We start from the raw sequence: 21,099 nt of genomic DNA, 5'->3' as shown, positions 1-21,099 counted from the left end.
CGGGATTCCATCTACTATTGAATTTAGGGTTGGAAAGATTTTGAAATGGAGATGACTAAATATTCTATGCCAAAGTTCACATGGGCTGATTTCAATGTGAACTAAAGCTTGAGCAAGGGGAGTTAGCAACCTGTAAAGTCTTCCTTCATGAATCCCAATCATTCTAGCATTTTCTATGCTTGAGTTTTTACCCCATACTACAACTTTTCCACAAATGAAAGCCACTCTATCACCTTTATCTTCTAGGCTTTAAATGGAAAGTAAATACTTATGCAAGCCTAGAACAAGTAGGATGTTGTTGAGATGAATATTTCCTCCATTCTCCAGCTCTAGTGAGGTTGATCCAACTCCTCTCACAGGATAGCCCTTATTATCACCAAGCTCTACGGAGTAAGAGGACTTTCCTTTTGACAGAGTTTTTAGTTGCTTGTGATGGCTAGTCATATGTCTTGATGCTCCACTATTGATCACCCAAATGCTTTCATCTTGAAATGTGCCAGTGAGTGCTGAGAAGAGTCCTTCGTCCTTTGTCTTGATCACTTCCTTCTTTGGAGTGAATAGAAGATTCCATACTTCTTTGAAGCTCTTCTTAAGATGGCTTGCTACCTTTGAACACTTCTTTAGAAACTTCTTTAGAGTAGTAAATATCTTCATAATGCCCTTGGCCAACCTTAGCTCTGAAACCATGTTGAGAAATCTATAGGGCAATGATTAGAGTGATTTCTCTTTTCCTGCTAACTTCTTGTGATGTCTTTTTACTTTTTCTTACTTATTCCTTCTTTACTTATTATTATGTTTGTATATCATCAAATAGCTACAAAAACAAGAAGAACAATAGTACACAAGAACACAGAATGTAGGTTGCAAGCCAGAGCCAAAACCTCTCCACTTATGAGGAAAACGCGCAAATCTCTTCTCTTCTTATAGATTCTTCAATTGACGAATTCCAAGACCTCTAGACCAAGATCAATACCCTCCTAGACCAAGACCAAGTCCAACCCTTCTGGATGATGTGCTTGCTTTGTCCAAGTCAAACCCAGTCAAATCTCTTCTAGTAGCACGACTTCGACTTCTAACTTCAGAATTTCAGCCTCTACTAGAGGTCTAAAATTTTCAACGCTCCCTGCAGCAGCAGTTGCCACACATGTGAGCTTATTCTGGCGTCCCAAGGCTTCTTCAAACCTTCGCTTGGCTTTCTCTTCCTTTTGGTGCTTAATGATGGCCTAATGTGACCTTTGTTGACCTTCTTTCTCTTCCTTCTTCAAGATTGAACCTGCAAAAGAAAAACCCTAGACCAACAATAGAAACCCTAGCCTTCCTTCGCACGTGTGAGAGAGAAATAGCCCAAAAAAAAGTTTTTCTTCATCCTCTTCCTTCTTCGTTGCCTTCTTCTTCTTCCTCCTTCGCTTAAATAAGTGAGTGATGAATGTGTTCCAAGGAGGTCGAGTTTCCTCCTTTATATAGGCTTCTTAAGGTGGACGTAGCTCCTAAAAATAGTTTGACTTCTCAACTACCAAGCCGACTTGGTATTGAAGGGTATTTTGACACTTTTAGTGACAAAAATAATTTTCTTAACAAGTTACAATGTGCCCGATTGGGTTTTCAACTTATGACAATGACTCTTTTGACTTCTTGACTTAGGAAAAACCCTAGAAGCAATCAATGGGTTCTTGACCTATAAAATAAAAGACCTTAAGCATGAAATCCATGCTCAAAAAATAATAATAATAACTTTTCTTTCATTTTACAATATACAAGAATCAAAAGTACATTTCATATTTATGAAGACCGAACCTAGTTACACATTTTTCAACAGAGTATGCGGTCAAAATATCCCTTTCTCTTCTCCAAGTCTCTGGCTACAACAAATGTGTGGAGGTTATTGCTATCAGAAAATCAGAAAGACAGAAAGATTTTTTTTATATTGACAATTACTTGTGATATTCTTTTATTCTTATTATCTTTCTTTTCGTTCTTCTTTATTTTCTTTTCATCAAGCAATGATCAAATCAAAAGCATGAAGATCAATGACACCAAAAGTAGGCACTCAGTCGTGGCTAAAACCCTATGAAGGGGAAAAGCTAGTCAAACTCTTCCACTAGTAGATTCAAATCAAACTGAGACGGACCAAGACCTTGACTAGACCAAAATACCTTCCTCACTCCACCAAGTCAGCCTTCCGGGATAATTATAAAACTTCAATAGTCTTCTTCAAGTCAAACAGCTTCAACTCAATAGCTACACAGAATTTTGGCCCTCTATTTCCCAGATTTTTGGCCCCCTGCAATTCTGAAATTTTCGGCCCTTCTGCAACCCAGAAACTTCACACGTGTGGCAGTAGAGAGAAAATTCGTCTTATTTTGTTTGACAAGTGTCTCCTTCTCCTTCACTAGGGTTTTCTCCTTCTTCTTAGGTATTTTGCTCTCCTTTTTCTCCTTTAACAACTACATATCAAACTTGCTTGTCTTGTGTAGCAAATGAGGTCGAGTCGTTGCCTTTATATAGTGGTTTTTGTCTCCATTTGAGGCCGACTTGTCCTTAATGAGGCCGACTTGGCGAAGGAGGTCTATTTGACTCTATTTACATCAATAATAATTTTCTTTCTTGACAAATAAAGCCTAAGAATGGTCTATTATATGATGACATGGACTAAGACACTTGACATAAACCCTAGAAACCTACAATGGAGGCTTTGACCTAGAAATAACATAAATAAAGCATGAAACACATGCTAATAAATAATTTTTCTTTTATAATAAAAAATATTTTTCGTTCTTTTGACAAATATAATGCATCTTGACTCAAATACAATTATGAAGACCAACAGTAGTTACACTTAAACACTCCCTCTTAACTAGAAAGGTATTCATAATTACATATATACTAAGGTACATGGAAGATCTCAAAACGATATGCCCTATGAAGAGTCACAACACATGCAGTGCTACAGATTGGATACTTGACCAAGGTATCCAATCAGGTTGGGACTAAGGTGTGTTCCAAGCTTCAGCGACTCTAGGTACCATCAGGCTTCCACTTTAACACTAACCCAGGGATTTAGGTGCATATCCAAGGTCAAAGCTCCAAGTCCAACGCCACCCTCCCTACTTCGAGATCTAGACATCATCGCAAGCCAGCTAGATGTCCTCCCAAGCGCCTTGTCGCCCCAAGAAGCTTCATCTCTCCCTATAAACTAAATCAAGTATGTCCATCAGTTCCAACATGCTTCAAAATGTTCAACCCTTTTATGGAGAGATTAGCCTATACAATCACAATCCCAATTAGCAATAAACTTTCAAATATATATACAAGTTAATGCAAACCTCTAGGATCTTCAAATATATTAATGCTTCTTAGGTCATCATTGTATTATCCAACACATCTTCGTTGGAAGCTTTCTTCTTTAACTTCTTATAGTAGTGCCAAACTCAGCCTCAGTACTACTCAACACAACCATGTCTTTGTTTGCAACTTCATGAATCAAGAACGTCCATCTACAGTACTTTCATTCTTAGGTCTTATTGGTTCTTTCAAGGTATTCACTATAACTATCATTATATGCCCTCCCACTTAACTTGGGAGATATACCCTTTCTTTCATCCAAGCTCCCTCTAAAATTAGGGAGATCAACAGCCTCATTCTTATATCATCGGAGAAACTTCAACCTTTCAAAGCTTCATTTCTTCAGGAACATCATTCTTTCTTATGGCAACAAGGTCATCTATTCATCTTTTATATCTTTCTTACAACTTCCATTATCCATTATGCTCGTCATTATCTTCAATTATGAAATATCTTCAACATCTTGAATATTATGTACTTGTAAATATTCAATAGCAAGTACAACCAAATACAAATATATAAAAGCATGAAGCCAACTATATTTAAATTATGTCATGCAATGGAAGCATAAAAATAATCAAGCTTTAGACATCAAATACCTAAACCTAGTTAGGTTTACAATCAAAAAGGGTTACATCCTTTATATCCTAGACTTCACTAATTTTGTCAGGGTTTTGTCACAAACCCTAGATTCTATCATCAAGACTTAAAGTCTTAGATATCAGTAATTAAATCAAGTTAACAATCCAATCATAGCATTTAACATTGAGCTCTAGAATTTCATGATAAATACTACTAGGGTTTTGTGGCAAACCCTGGAATTCATCAACAAAAGAATATCAATAATCAGGTTAGTATTCTAGCATTTCATATCTAGGGTTTCATTATTATTCCCTAGAAACTTATATCAATCTCTTACTAGGGTTTTCATCAAACCCTAGATACAAACATCAAATTCCAAAATTAGATATATAATAGTTCTGGCCAGGTTAGGGTTTCAATCATACAGAAGTACATACACCTAGGGTTTCATTCCTAGTACTTTATATTGACTATAGCAAGGGTTTTGTCGTAAACCTTAATTTATTGAACCCTAAAATCTAGGGTTTCTAAACATCAACAACAAACCCTAAAAAGGCTAGGGTTTTAACATAACATTACCAAAACCCTAAACATCAAGAGAGTATGATTTCATCATGAGATCTAAACATTATCAACAAACCTGAAGTAGACTAGGGTTTTATCATTAATATACTCTAAGCATCAAGAGGCTAGGATTTTATAGAGAACCCTAAAGGTTAGGGCTTCATCAACATGAACAAATTGACAAGAGATAGTATGATAAGGGTAGATTCAATCTAGAGATTAATCACCCTAACAAGAATCTTTATGATTCAAAACCCTAGACATAAGAGAGTTAGTACTATAAAGCAAATTTTAAATGAATAATAATCATACCTTCTTATGTGAAGAAGATCTGCAACGAGTTAAATCAAATCAGACATACCATGAGTTGTTCTTTAACAAACCTTGTAGAGTTTCTTTAGCAACAAGCTTACTTTTCAAGATAAAAGTCTTTCCTTCAAGTTTCCTCCATAACCTTTGTGTAATATGTAAGCTTTCCTACCAAAGAAAAATACAAAGAAAGGATTATGAGTATGCAATACAAACAAATCTTGATATGTGGAAGAAAACAAATATGAAAGAGCAAACAAAGAACAATATAATTATCTTTTGGTAAAATGGTGAAGGCTCCCTCTTAATCCAATCTTTCTGAGGGATACCTACAATTTATTAAAAACATTTCAAAAAATTCTAACAAGACAGATTAATTAGATCTATGGTCTCTAGAAATCAAAAATCTAAAACAATAGTAGAAGGATATGTAAGGGATAATGTCCCTAAAAGAATTAATAGTATAAGTCTTTAACTTCGGACTCTCTCTTACTCTACCTACCTACTATGTGCAACCAGGCATAATACCTAAGCGTCAACCTTTCGCACTTAAGCAATATCTATGTTTCCGCCTGTTTCATATCTATATGCAAATCATCTAGTAGCAGAACCTATTTCAGTAGCATCAAAGGCATAGTCATAGGTAGGAGCAATACTATAAGCATTCGTTGAATCGTTCGAAACAGATTCTCCCAAAAGCTTTTTCCATATGTTAATACACCATAAAATAGGTAGGGTATAGCCTTGTTCTTCTTAGGTGGAGCTTCATCTGCAACTATTGCATGTTCTCTTTCTCTTTTCTTATTCTTGTTCCTAGGATTTTCTAGACATTGATTCTTCTAATGTCCCATCTTATGAAAATGATAGCATTCTACTTTAGATAGGTCAATCTTCTTCTTTGGTCCTTTAAACTTCTTGTTTCCTCTCTTTTTCTTGTAGTGAGCAGAATATGCCTTTGAAGTGTTGTCCTCATCTTCTTCTTTCTTATTACTTGCTAATCAGATGTGGGCTTCTTCTTCATTGCATGCATTCCACATTTCTTCGAAGGGTGGAGTTTCTTTTCAACTGCTAATCCCTGATGCAAAATAGCTCCATGATTTTGGTAGACCTAGTAGAGCAGCAATCACAAGTTCTTTGTCTGGAATGATCTCATCAATGGCTTGGATCTCATCTCTTATTTGGGAGATCCTTACAAAATATGAAGATACAGTGTCATATTTTGTCATCTTCATTATTCTTACTTCATTCTTGAGACTAACAACTTGTCTAATGTTCTTGATAGTGAATAATTTGGAGAGAGCTTCATACATCCCTTTTGCAGTTTCTATATGGGATATATAGGGAATTAGATTGTCCTTCACTCCATCTACAATAAGATTCATAGCCAAGATCTCTGTCTCCTTGTATTTTTCCTTTCCTACATCATCTGTGAGTTCCTTCACCTTTCCATGAACAAAATCCAATACTTTGTGTTTTACAAGGATGAAATCCAACCTCTTCTTCCATGCTCTACAGTTGGTGACTCCTTCTAGCTTGTTTTTTGTCTTCATTGAAGTTGCCATATATTTTCTTAGATGTGGATTCTTCCCCTTAATAAGCCTCCTTCTTATGATCTTGTCCTGAATTCTGTCCTTTTGATCCTTCCTTCTTTCAATAGATCTTCAAGTTGCCTTTTTCTCTTCTTTTACCTTTAGCTCTAATACCATGTTAGAAAATCAAAAAGGCAAAAAGATTTTCTTATATTGACAATTACTTGTGATATTCTTTTATTTTTATTGTCTTTCTTTATGTTCTTTATCTTCTTTTCATCAAGCAACCATCAAATCAAAAGCATGAAGATCAATGACACCAGAAGTAGGCACTCAGCCAGGGCTAAATCCCTTATGAAGGGGAAAACTCAGTCAAAATCTTCCACTAGTAGATTCAAATCAAATTGAAATAGACCAAGACCTTCGACTAGACCAAAAGATTGTCCTCACTCCACCAAGTTAGCCTTCCAGGATGATTATCAAACTTCAATAGTATTCTTCAAGTCAAATAGCTTCAACTCAGCAACTATACAAAATTTTCACCCTCTAGTTCCCAGATTTTCGGCCCCCTTGCAATTCTGAAATTTTCGGCCCTTATGCAAGCCAGAAACTTCACACATGTGGCAGTAGAGAGAGAAAATTTGGGTTCTTTTGTTTGACAAGTGTCTCCTCCTTTGTTAGGATTTTCTCCTTCTTAGGTATTTCACTCTCCTTTTTCTCCTTTAACAACTGCATATCAAACTTGCTTGTCTTGTGTACCAAATGAGGTCGAGTTGTTGCCTTTATATAGTGGTTTTTATCTCCATTTAAGGCCAACTTGTCCTTAATGAGGCCAGCTTGGTGGAGGAGGTTTATTTGACTCAATTTACATCAAAAATAATTTTCTTTCTTGACAGATAAAGCCCAAGAAGGGTCTATTATATGATGACATGAACTAGGAATCTTGACATAAACCCTAGATGCCTACAATGGAGGCTTTGACCTAGAAATAAAATAAATAAAGCATGAAACCCATGCTAATAAATAATTTTTCTTTTATAATAAATTTTATTTTTCTTTCTTTTGACAAATATAATACATCTTGACTCAAATACAATTATGAAGACCGACACTCGTTACATTCTTCAACAATTACAAGAGAACGGGGTTGTGGGTCCAAGTAATTAGAGCCAAGTACATTGCCCCATCTATAGTAGAGGATTGGGTAAGGAACCTAGAAAAACAAATACATAATGCCTCAATCATTTGGAAAGTTTTGAATTCACCCTTTCATTTGGTACGCAATTGTTTGATTTGGAAAATGGGCAAAGGTGATAAAGTTAAAATTGGTCTTGACCCTGGGATAAGCAACAAGGGACTGCACAGATTACCTCCTCAGTTGATCCAATACCTTAGAAATAAAGAATTTTAGACTCTCAGACAAACTGTGAATTAGGAGAGATCTAAAAACTAGCAACAATGGGGTACTTGGGATAAGATTGGTTTAGGAGAAGATTTTGTTGAAGCTTGGAAGGTTTATATAGATGTTTTAAAAGACGACAATGTTAAAATAAGAGGAGATAATTATCAACTATTATGGTGCCTCAACCCCACTAGAACATATGTGCTTAAATAGCCACAGAGCACTTGTTGAGGAAGGATTGGTGAGATAGCGATTTGGTGATGGAGAACAATCTAGAAATTAATGTATCCCCTGAAAAATAAATTTTGATGTAGTTAATATTAAACAATAAGGCTCCTACATGGAAGGTACTTTAGAAAAAGATTTCAATGGCCCGGGTTGGTGCAACCTATGTCAACAAGCAAATGAAACCATAGAACACTTACTTGTGAACAATCCATTTACAAAGAAGGTTTGGAAAGAAGTGGAAAGCATGATAGGGCTAAAAAATGTTTGGGAAGAAGTAGACATAGAAGAATCTTTCAAATCATGGTATTCAAAGAAAGACAGAAAGAAGATTAGAGCCCTCCCACTCAACATAGTTTGGGGAGTATGGCTTGCTAGTTATTTAAAGCTATTTGAAGGAAAGGAGATTCTTCCTCTCACATTTGCAATCCAATCTCTAAATATCCTAAATGCTTATCCACAAGTGAGGAAAAAAAAGATATGAGAGTTGAAAGAAGAGGTAATAGGCAAGGCTAGCCCTTGGGCATAGCTTGATGGTGCCTCACAAGGAAGTCCTACCACACGAGGTGCAGAAGGAATCATATATTTTTCTCTTAATCATTGTATATCCTTCAAAGATAGAATAGATCAAGAATTTGTTAATTTTTCTTACCTTGGCAAACCAGCCAGCGATTAGTTCCGCGCAGATATACTTCTACTACATAAAGCACCAGATAGGGTATTAACCAAATAATTCAGCAGAAAGCAAATTTACCAATCTCAATCACAAAAATGACACAGATTCTACCCAATCATAGTTCTACATTAAACTTACGAAATTACATGGGCATCCTTCTTGGGAAAATGGCCAACCTGAGGAATTACATACAAGACTGGATTTGATCCAGCTGATCAAACCCTACTTAGCTAAGATGGATCTCCTTATTGCCCCTTCCTCGAACCCAACACACTCACTAAATCTGATCCAGTTGATCAAACCCTACTCAGTTAATCTGGATCTCCTTGTTGCCGCTTCCTCGAACCCAACACACTCACTGAGATGCCTCTCTCAATCTTGCACTATTGCATGGTGTCTTCTCCTTCTCCCTAACCTTGCTTTTATAACTTTACATTGGGCTAAATCCCTAACCCTAATGTCCAAAGTGATTGACGACTAAGATTAGATCTCGCCTCACTTAAGATCAAGGTTTGAGATTAAAACATAATCACTAAAGTAATTTACTTTACTTTTCCTAAGTTTACTTTAGCTCCATAAGCCAACATAATACTTATGTGCTTTTCTTAAGTCCAACTTAGGCTAAGCTACAAAAACACCTTTCTTTCTCTAGAGCAAGCATTCTAAGGAGACTGTGGGCAACTTCTACATGCCTAAACACTTAGGCTTGTGCAGAGGTAATTGCCTAGGCTACAAACATCAACTCTCCCTCTTAGCGAGGAGCGTACTTCTGTCACCTAGAACTGAGTTTGATCCCCGAACTAGATCTATTGCCTTAGTTGCTCCCTCTAAACTGAAAGCCCTCCCTGCCATTTGGTTTGGAAACATCCTCGAAATCTTGTTGTCCTTGGCCTAGTTCCTAGAAGTCTCATGCTCCTGAACATCTTGTAAGGTCATCTCATACTAAGAGACCACCTTGACAGACTTGGGGGAATTTATTGACTATTCCTTCCCTCCTGAACTTGAAGCATGACTCCCTCTGAGTTGCTTAACCTTTGGAGCTATCTACTCCTTGTACTCTGTCATTGATCTGCTTGTGGCCCCTGCGCTAAGTCCTTCTAGCACCCACAAGAAACATATTGGTTTATAGATCTGCAAAGATAGTTCCTCATGAATCTGTCTTGATCCTTTGAGACATCCACTAAATCTACTGCCATACCCTTAACTGGTACAGTCCAATGTTACAGGAACTATCCCGCCCCCCAATTTTGTGGGCGGATTCGCATCCCATGCAGATCTGCGGACGAAGCACGAGCAGAACTATGGTTTTGCTAGAAAATCACACTTCCTAGACATTCGGAACCATGATAGTTCTAAACCACAATTCTGTAGGCCTGAACTACGGTTCTGCCACAGCTCGGAGGGAATTTTTTTTGGAATTTTCGAACTCCTATGTGAGGAACAATGCATCCCAAACACTCCCAAGGTGCTCCCTTGATGCTTCCTAGATGCTCCCTAATGGTAATGTTAAATTATTAAAGTAAAGGTGACATTCTCCTTTATCTTTCATTTTCATATTTTTACTGAAATTTTTAGCATTACCATGAAATGACTCAAGATGTTTGAGGGTGGTTCCAACCTCATAGAACTTCATATGGAGAAAATAGAATTTCATATCCCATTCAAAATTCAACAGACTTAACAATTTTCAAGATTTCGAGATCAATGGGATTGTGGTATTTCATTAGATTATCATGTATGAGGGTATGTGATTGGCATTTAATCAAGAGCACCAAGCCCCATATGTAACCCGATATTGGTGGTGTTGATTGTTGAACTCCTTTGTCACAGCCTTAGCAAAAATGCACCCTTCACTCAAGTTAAAATCATTGATCAAGCATATTAAGCCTTTTATTATTTATACCATATTATAAGGCTTGGATTAGGCAGTTTGATCAAATTGGGCAATGTTGACTAATATCCCTAGAGAATCGAAGTAGAGGCAAAGGCTAGACAAGAGGAGAGGAATCTAGATTCTAGATGGTTGATGCTCGAATAATTAATCATTAATGTACTATGGATGCCATTTCTATCTTGATTTGTGTACAATATGCATGCTTTGATATATTCTGCAACTAATTTGGCACTCTAGATGTTTTTTTGAATATAAATGCAATGATATAATATACATACATACATACATATATATATATATATATAATAGATGCTTTCGGGACGCTTCGCGTCCAAAGATTTTTGGAAAAATAATGCTTCTGACACTACGCTTCCAAAAAGCATCCCTGCTTCGTGCAACATTTGTATAGTCTCCCTCTCTCCTTCTGAGCACTGACCTCCGCCAATCCTACTAGTACTATCCTTCGTAGTACGTACCATGCTCTGTCAGCCACTACCAACTCATGCCTATTGCAGTAGATCCCCTGCCCAACAACTTTTGTTGGCCACTACATCCTGCAATTACTCGATCATGCCCAGCGTGGCACTCTGCCCACAACATGATCCTTTGTGTTGTCTCCATAGCACTCTTGGCACAATTCTCTGCAGCCCTATCAACTCTACCATAGCGCCCTGTCGACCCCAGTAGCTGACTCCACTCAGCCCGCACAACCCTACGCTCTGCTCGTCAACTACTCCACTACCATTGAACATGTCGCAGTTACTGTCCACCTTGTCCATGCTCAATTCAGACTTTCTTTCCAGCTGCAGCATTGTCTTGTTACCATGTGGCAATTCTGCTCCTTGTCTAGGCACTTGACGTTTCCTTGTCGCAGATGCACCCGCCTAACCTCTCGCACTCCACCTCTGACCCCAACCACTTTGTGTTGCTTGACCCTCATCCTCATCTACTATTGTGCATTGTTGGGTCGCCTTCTATACTCAAAGCACATGCAAATCATGTGCAACAAGCACTGAAGGGCATATCCCACTACCCAAACCCTAATGAGCAAGTTAGGATTTTTGTGCTTGCTAGTCATTTTTCTTACTTTACTTCTCAACATTACTCTTCCCTCTCTACGTTATCCTCCTCACCTGCATTATTCTCCATAGATTATTTTCATGCACTTTAATATCCTAAGTATTTCTCCCATTTTTCTCTGACATGCCTCCCGATAACACATGGCAATATCTCTAGATGGCATCTAGAAGGTATTGGTTGGACACAGATGATCGAGCAGTGACTTGGCATGATGACTGGGCATTGAGGTGGTGACCAAAGGTTTACAGTTACACTACATACAAGCTACACGAGGATCCATGGCACTTTCAATTTTCTATTTCATACACAAATAATATTGGGAGCTTATTTCCTTATAAATTGTTACAAGTGCCCTCCCACAATGCATGTGGGATATGTAGGGCAGATTTATAAATCAACTTATAAATGAAAGGCCAAGATTCACATGGAGAAGATCAACGACTATTGAGTCACTAACTTACGGAGGCCATAGCTTGAGTTCCCAATGTCCAAATTGGGTAAATGAGAGCTTGTTGGAAAGCTAGAGATGTGAAGAACGCCATGGAGATTGTTTCCATGGCCGAAATGGAATCTATCATGCCTAAAAAATTAAATGACAATCATAACCATTCCTGACTAGTTAGCAAATTACTTTAAAAAATGACTAATTTAAAAGAATTTTTGAATGTTTAAAGAGGGGCCTTTTTGGGGAACAAATATTAAAATTTATATTTTCCAAAAGCACTTAATTGAATTAGCACAAAGGGGAAAAACCCTAACCATAAATCAATTCCAAGAATATGAAGAGGAAATGTGAAGAACATTCATAAAGAGAGAGAGAAATCCCTTCCAACATAGTCAGTGAAGTAACCTCCTAACTGAGTCCTACGATATATTATTCTCCGTTAGTAATCATCCAACCTTTCATTTCAAAGTGATTTTGAATGACAAGAGCCAATTTCTAATTGTTTTCCTCTTTCTCTTCCAAGTCTTTTTATTTACATGGTCCATGGAAGCTCAATTAAGTTCATTTTGAACAAATGCATTTTAATTTTTTGAACATTATGAACTCTTTTTAAATATTTGTATTTGAGGTTCCACAGACAACTCTCAGGAGTCCATTGCTAGTGTGATCTTTTGACTTAGTTTTGAACTTAAGATTGCATGTGTGTAACTACTTTCATCCCTATGAGTTTAAGTGGAAATATCATGTTAAATTCTCTGCAAATATGGTCCATTTCTTTTCATCTTGCTCAATGACATGATCCTTGGAAAAAAATGAGCTCTTCACAGAGTGTTAGGGTTTTCTTATCCTGCAGAGTTTCGCCAAGCGTCACCACCGTTCATGAGCTTGTTACGAGCGTCGAAGGAGGTTCAAGGAATGGGGAAGATGAGATCACTTCTCTTCATGGCAATGGAAGTTGATCGTTTCTAGTTTTGCTTGCAACGAAATGGTCGCTCCCCCGTTGTCCTACGCCTATGTCCCATGAGGGCACCTGATGATTTGGCTCTGTGGTAGACTCCTACGACAAGGATCACTATGAAAATGGGGTCAAGGATCAACAATTCAACAAGCACCTCCAAGTTTGCATCATTGGCAGTAGCATGGCAAGTAAGGACAGGTTGTGGCAAGCCAAAACTTCATGACTATTGCTCGAATTCATTTTTCCTTCTCTTATCGGCGGGCCATGCCAAGTTGGGTTCACGGATTGTGGCAGCGCAGATGTCTGAGCACAAGGGTGCCCCATTTTCTCAAAGAGAACACATTTGCTCTCCTAGTTCCAATCTGATGGGAAGAAAGGGAAAGTCGAATCTGGAAATATTCTAGATCTTCATCAAAAATATTAATGGGGGACCCTTCCTGTTTTGGACTGGGGCCTTTGAGAAGGTAAAATAACTGAAGAGGTGCATTAAAAACAGGTTGGGCATACCTTCAAATTCACAGTACCTGCTTTTTGAAGGGAAGTTTCCAGAGGGATTTTCTCAGATAAAAAACTACAGCATATTAAGGAACTCAACCATTATCATGAACCTAAGGATGTGAGGAGGAGCTCTGGGTTCCAAAATGCCTAGTGGATATGCCTCTTAAAAGGACGTAGTGCAAGGGAAGGTCTCCAGTTCAGCGGATCAGTCCCAATACATCCCAGGACCCTACATTGTAAAACAAATGAAACAAGTGTATGCCATGGAGGTTAATCTCCCAAAGGTAAACTCTCTCTTTTCTACTCTTCAATCTAAGGTCGTGATTTGTAGGTTTAATGGCTTTTGGCCTAAAACTAATGCTTTACACCAGTGGGTCTTTTCTTCCTATACCACCAACTATGACATCTATTGATGTTCCAAAGGAATTTTTATAGTCCAATTTGATTCTCAGGAAGACCTGGCGAAAGTTTTAAATGATGGCCCTTGATTTTGGGGAAGCGTTGGGCTCTTCATCACCCCATGGTTTCCAAATTTTGATGCCATAAAAATGGTGGTCTCCACAATGCCGGTTTGGGTGTGGCTTCTAAATATCCTCCTCCCTTCCTCGCACCACAAGGTTCTAGAAAATAATGGTGATACCTTGGGAAAATTCAAAAAAATGGACCGTGAAAGAACAGGGAAAAGTCTATTTACTTTCACCAAAATTTCTGTAGAAATAGACCTCATCAAAGGTCTATCGGATCACATCCAACTGAGACATAAAAAACGTTCAGCGGACCCAAATGTTAGAATATGAGAATACGACATTCAGATGTCGAACATGTTTCCAAGCAGGACAATTGTAGAACACATGTCCGCAGGCAAAAAAGATTCCAAAAAAGAAGGGGTAGGCACACAAATCAAAAGGTTAGCAGACCTTTGATCCCCAACTCTCAAAGAAGAAACCATGGAGGATCCTCGAAAACAAGCAAAAGGGAAAGCACGAGACCATAATGGAATCATATCCCATGAGCAAAATAACATTGAAATACAAGAGATCCAGGCATCAAATCAGCAGAAAAACAAGACTCCTTCAGAAAATGGGGCAAGGGGCACAAAAAGAGCTCATGTTTTTGAACATTCGGACTCAAGCAAAGAATCTCCTCCAAAGACTGTGAGTAGCGAATTGGCAGTAGTTCTTGTTGCTCCAAGCATAGGAGGATGGCAGAAAGTGAAAAAAAAGAAGGGCAGGAAAGAGAAATTATGTGATTACTATCGCACTTAGCTTCATATGTTCATATGTGTTTTTTTATTTGCTTTTCTTTCTTTAGCTCATAAGCAGTGAAGTTTAGCTCATTGTGCCACCTTTTTGGATCTAGGCAAATCTTGTTGAATACACATTTAAGTGTATATGACATGTGTGTTTTACTCATTGCTATGCTCGAAGGCAATCTTCTCACAACGTTTACTCTTAAAAAGTCTTATGATGTGAATATCATTGTTGATACCATTTCCATGAGAAGAGTCTTTTTACTTTTCACATGCAAACCCTGTTGATAAAATCTTTTCCTGTCATATCTATTCCCTTATCTTTACATGAAAAGGATGATGTGCTTTACAAGCAAATCTACTAGATGAAAACTTTATTGGAAGATTTGTTGGGGTTCGCTCTTTAGCACTCACCCACTGCATTCATTTGAAGACCATAAAAGAATCTTCCATCAATCAAGAGAGGAGTACCAGCTTTGTAAAAACGAGGAGAGTTTTTATTGCTCCCCACAAAATTTTCTCTCAATGTTACTCATTTTCCCTTGTCAGAAAAAGTGATCAACACCTATATACTTCCAAATTTGCCCTATCAATCAAGCCCTCATCTGAGTTACCACTTCATTATCAATTACAATTTGAGACATGCCCACTCATGTCACTTACTTGCCAAGGTCCAATACCTCCCCATTAGGTCAATTCCTTCTCCCCAACAATGCACCAATTCATTAGTCACAAGGTTGACATCCTATATGATTGCCACCTTGCGCTGATATGACACCATGACCTCATAACCTTTTTGGAACCAAAATAAAATATAAAATTATGGGTGTTTCTATCATGATAAATTCAACTTCTGTCATTTTCACCATGATAATATTCTCCATGCTACCTCCATCAATGATAACTTCTTGTTAGTAAGTGTACCTCCGACAGTCTTCCTCAGAAGCAGATCCCGGCACCTGTTTAGCAGCACTATATTGTGTCCTATAGAAGCTAGAAAGGGTGCATCACAATTCTCAATGAGGTGCATCATTCTTGATTTACAAAGCGAGAGAGCGCCTGCATGCATGTGCCTGCCAGCTAACCTTAGATAACACATGCCACTACCAGCTACCCTTAGAGGTATGTGCCACCAGTTAAAGATTAAGTTTGGTTTTATTTTTCAAGTCACAATAACAATAATTTCAGTTTATTTGATTTTATTTATTTATTTAGTAAATTTTATTTCTGGGTTTCAGTCACATGCTTGTCAACCCTATAGTATGCCCTTTCTTATAACCATAAGAGAAAGGGCAGAGATACAGATTCATTCATTGAGGTTTGAATATAGAAGCTAGCAGTTTAGGGGTATTTTCCTGTAGCAGATTTTTTTCTTGTACAGAATTAATAAAAACAGTGACAGGTTTTGACAGTCATCTACTGAATTATGTTCTTTGTTTTCTCCAACACGTGTTTAGAGATTCTAGAATTTATTACAGAGCTGTTTTGATAGATTTTTAGTTCTGCTGTTTTTAGTTCCCAGTAGGAATTGTATTACAGTGCAGAATCTGTTTACCATGAGTTGGAATATTTCTGCACATCTAGCTTTGCACTTTGTTTTTAAGATGTTCTTCCTCAGTGGTCAATCTTGCTCTGGAGCCTTTTGTTGCTTTGTTGGCACAAACAAACCTCTGTGCATCATCAAATCCTCACCTTATTCCATTGCTGAAATTGTTCTCCTTCATACGAACTCTTTTTGTATGCCAATATGCTCCTTTGTTCATTTATGCACGGTTCTTTGGTTGGACACTCAAAAGACTTGTGTTCTTATGTTCCACAAGTGTAACAATAAACCTATTCCTATAATCACCATACCCTCTTCCTCGACCTCTAAAGTGTCTACAACCTCTACCTCTACCTTACTCTATAACGGCATTCTCCTTTGACATCTATGCCTTCTCACTCATGAACACCATCCACCTTCTGCCTGGAATTATGCGCTTTACCTCTGTGAGCAGCACCTTGTCCTCAACCACATTGCATGCTAATTTCTCATCTACCTTTAGCACCAACTAATATATCTCCTCTACTAAAGTCAGCTTAGGTAAATTTATCTCAGCTTATATCACAAAGCAAAGTGCACTCACATACCATGAGACGTGGTCTTGCTCATCCTCGTGTCCAACTCAAATCAATATTTTGTAAAACTATTTTGCATACTCTTGTATATTGTGTCCTTCTACCTTCAGGTTATGTAATTGCTTGAACAACGTTTGCTTTTTACCAAAAGTAAGAATTTCTCTTGCAATTTCGTGACCATGTTGTGCCAGCTCCTTGTCTTCTGTTTACCCTTCCAAATTCACTCGTGATGCACAAAAGCCCACCAAATGGCAACCTGTCCCTTCAACTTCATAATGGTGAATTTCATCATTTAGGATTTTTCCATCTTTTATAACTCGAATTGTTTTCCCAATTCACTGAGCCCATCTAGCAACTCTTCTATTTTCAAGATTCCACCATAGAAAAAAACTTCAACCTTTGTTTGTTTTTACTCTTTTAAAAAGCTCACAACTAGCCCTCCATGACAACCTTCTTCCACTTCCTTTTCTTCCTCTTCTTCTAGTTCTCAGTCACTTTCTTCACCTTCTATGGATTGCTGTCAGCTCCTTAATGCTTCTCCTTAGAATTCCCTGTTTTTTGTCATTCTACCACCTTTTCCCACCATTTTTTCTCCCAAACAACCTTTGCTGCCTTGTGTGAGCACTTCCGCTCTCTCTGTCTCTCTCTCTAAAAAAGCTTCAACCTTCCTCTAATACCAAATGACACAGTCAGGAGGTGTTCCAATGCTCACTTTTGTTCTGTAGCAACCTGCAATTTTACAATCATATAGAGACAGCCCTAACATTTATGGGCTCTATTGTACTAATGATTGGAATTCAATGATATATAATCAAGAGCTCTCAGCTTTCTCTCTCCTCCCCACTTGATACTCACGTGACTCACTAACTCTTGCTCTTTATTCTAACATAGCAACAACTAGCTAGCTCCTTCATTAGATCGGCTAACCTCTAATGCCCATCTACTTATTTATTCTCATGGTTGACTCTCTCTATTTGTTTGACTCTTCAGCTTCGTCTTTTGCCGCAACCTTTCATCTTCCTTCTGTGCATTCTATCTCTATCACATTGTTATGTGTCCCATTGTCTTCTGGTTGCAATCATCCTGCACCTTCATCGCTGCATTGTTTTTGTTTTGTGTTATATATTTGTAGCGCTGCTTGTTGATGTCATCCTTCACAGACTCCACCTTTGACTATTGTGCACTTATTTCCTTTGCGTCAAAACAGTATACTGCACCATATGATGTCCGTGCTGATACATACTATTGTGCTTATGCTTTTCCACCTGCACTTTCCTCTACCTCGCTTTCCTGTCACAGGCCACCCACGGCCATACTTAGACTTTTCAATGTTCATGGCTGCTACCTACATCAAAATGCCTATTCAAAAGATTATTCGGTAAATGAATCCCAACATTTATATATATCTGATGCTACAGAATAAGCTATCAAGATTAGCATGTCTCCTGCTAAATAGTACAGATGCCTTTGCCCAGCAGGAAAAAAAAATGGTTTAATCAGGATTATTACTGTCTTAATACTGATCATCTATTACAACAATACACATGATATGTACAAATGCCCATCCGATCCAAAACAAAATCCTAATGTCAATCATCTATTAGAAACCAAATAGTCTGTGTTATTTACAGATGCCTTAGACCAACACCAAAACAAATAGTAGCTTAACATTCACATGATACATGCAAATATATGATTCCATACTCCATCTTAGTATCAATCGTTATTTACTATCAAATACGGTTTGAACACTTTGTAAAGTTGAAAAACAAAAAATCCACTGCTGCCCTACCAGCAGCTTACAGGTAGTCGGAACATTTCTGGGATGTACCTGTTGCATCCATGAGGCGTAAAGATGAACCAAAAAGGGGAAGTTAGCAAGTACATAATAGCAGATAATTAATGCTTTACTATGACCCAATTCAGATACATACAAAAAATTTATCGTGTCCCATTCTGGTCATCTGTCCCTAAATGTTTGTTGAAAGTTACAGTGATCTTTGTCGGTCAATGACATGAACCAGTTTCACTACAGTAGCATGGGTAGCATACCTCAGAACCAAGATCGCATGTAGAACACAGAAAGCATCACTAAAACATATGTTCTTGTGGATGTAAGGGAAGGGCATAAAACCACAGGTTTCCTAGAAAAGGACAATATAGTCTTCTTAAATTGAAGAGAAAAACACAAAGGAACCAAATTGAGGCAACCACCCACTGAAGAAGCACACTGTTACATCACTGAACATTAGTTCGAAAGCTGATGAAAATATTTGTTCAGTGATTCAACAGTGGCCCATTAAATTTGACATCCCTACCAGAAACCTTACTCCTAGAATGACAACAGAAACCAGCCCCAACAAGACTCCACGCATTAAGGAAAACCTCTTTAACACCTTTACCCAAATACTGATCCAAAGAAATCAACTTTGGGCCACATCCTCACCCCTAAACAATAAGATCCATTTTTGTGCATGTGGCCATCATTATGGAACCGAAAAAGACATTGGAGACTAAATATCCGAACATCAATATGTTGTTCACATGCAGCACTCTTCTCATTGCCAGATCCAATCAACTGGGTAAATCAAAATACCCAGCAAGTTGTCTAAATCAGATATGAATCCCCATCACTCCACTGGGGCAAACAAATTTCAGGGGAGTCTCACTGATTTCTGCTTCCTCCCAACATCCAGGTGGTCACTCCCCATGGACTCATCAAGTGAATAGACAGTTAAATTTTATACCCGATGCATACCAGGGCCTAATCAACTCAGGAGCTCATGCAACCATAATTTTGTGGGTTTGTGTTCTTCTACATCTATTATGTATGAAGCCCCTATATGTATGACATATACACCCTTACAAAAGCACAATCCCACAAGCAGCAATTGACACAAAATCCAATCTGTACAAAGGGGCAAACACAGATAGTTTTCCTTCTTTTCTCTACCTGATAGATGAAGTACTTGCAATGATCATCAGTGAGGACCTGAGAAGACTTGATGATCTGGTGTAGGTCAGTGTCCATAAGTTCATAGACCAGATAAACATCATTGAAATTAGTCCTAGTAACAGGGGTCATGATATCCTTCAAGGCAATTATATTATCATGGGCGAACAGCCTGAGAAGCTTGATTTCCCTGAGCGTCCTCCTCGCATCGGTCTGGTTCTCGAATGCATTGATGATCTTCTTAATGGCAATTTTCTCGTTGGTCTCTGCGTTTCTGGCCGAGCAAACAATTCCATAGGCGCCCTTCCCAATAGGTTTGATGGGAATATACTTGGCGTCTAACTCGAATGTGTTGCGCCACATCGAATAGTAGTGTTTCCCCTCCACAAAAACTCCGTTAGGCGGATTCACCCTGGTGGCCATCCTTCCGAATCAGAAACAAATAATCGAAAATTTCAAATTGCAGACCGAGCAGATGGATCGATACTCGACGTGCATATGCCTAAAACTGGAACCGAGGGTCTAATTACTCGATGTGTGTGTCGAGTATAAGGGCTGTGCACGGGAGGATGCTGCAGTAGCAGCAGCAGCAGGGCAGAGAAGTGGGTACTACGGAAAAGATGTATATACAATGTGTATGTGTTAGTTAAGATGTGCATGGAGGGAGACATGAAATGAGGAGGCAGGGATGCAACGGTTTCGGGGAAGATGGATAGGCAGAATGCATGATGGATGAATGGATGGATACGTTGTGTGTGCTTGTTGGCAGTAAATCTAATCATTATCTATTTGCTTCACATTTACATTCAGGCGTTCCTCTTTTTTTTACTTTAATCAGTCTAGTGGATCCTTCCTGAGCATTATTGCAATTCCTAGGGAGTCTATTCTTTCTCAATTTAGTTCGAAAAGAAGTTGCTTGGAACGAAATCCAAGAACATAGATATGCCATTGTAATAAAGATTAGGTTAGAAATTAAATTAGATTATTGATGTGGAAGGAAATCCAGTAACATAAATATTTCAATATAGTAAGTTAGAAATTAAATTAGATTATTGATGTGGAAGGAAATCTAGTAACATAGATATTTCAATATAATAATTTTATATTTATTATATTTTATAGTTAATAATTACAAGTTAAAGATGTAATTTGATTTTAAAATTAGTTTAGATCCATTTTAACTCTGGATTTATTAAGTGCTGAGAGGAATCAAATTTCTCAAGATGCAAATTTTTTACATTCAAAACCTCGAGAAATTTGATCTTTCTCGGCGCT

At 38.0% G+C, this 21,099-nt stretch overlaps 2 protein-coding genes across 3 annotated transcripts in view; one reads left to right on the top strand and one right to left on the bottom strand.

Annotated features, from left to right (window-relative positions):
- Positions 1 to 5,677, top strand: part of LOC149250467 (uncharacterized) — a 38,161-nt gene extending 32,484 nt beyond the window's left edge. Inside the window, exon 4 of the mRNA XM_089457557.1 lies at positions 5,615 to 5,677. Within this exon, the coding sequence (XP_089313683.1) occupies positions 5,615 to 5,677 (63 nt within the window). The remainder of the gene's footprint in view (positions 1 to 5,614) is intronic.
- Positions 1 to 20,546, bottom strand: part of LOC149250466 (mitogen-activated protein kinase 3-like) — a 100,915-nt gene extending 80,369 nt beyond the window's left edge. Inside the window, exon 1 of one of the 2 annotated variants that reach the window (XM_089459101.1) lies at positions 19,825 to 20,546. In XM_089459101.1, the coding sequence (XP_089315227.1) occupies positions 19,825 to 20,247 (423 nt within the window). In that variant the 5' untranslated portion in view covers positions 20,248 to 20,546. The remainder of the gene's footprint in view (positions 1 to 19,824) is intronic. The other variant, XM_089459102.1, reaches the window with a different exon arrangement.
- Positions 20,547 to 21,099: the final 553 nt, after the last annotated feature.

The sequence above is a fragment of the Pinus tabuliformis genome, chromosome 7 (assembly GCF_031772625.1).
Source record: "Pinus tabuliformis cultivar Carrire ecotype Pingquan chromosome 7, CPIR1, whole genome shotgun sequence".
Lineage (NCBI taxonomy): Eukaryota > Viridiplantae > Streptophyta > Pinopsida > Pinales > Pinaceae > Pinus > Pinus tabuliformis.
Note: the sequence above shows the minus strand (reverse complement) of the source record. Positions and strands in the feature narration are given on the sequence as shown.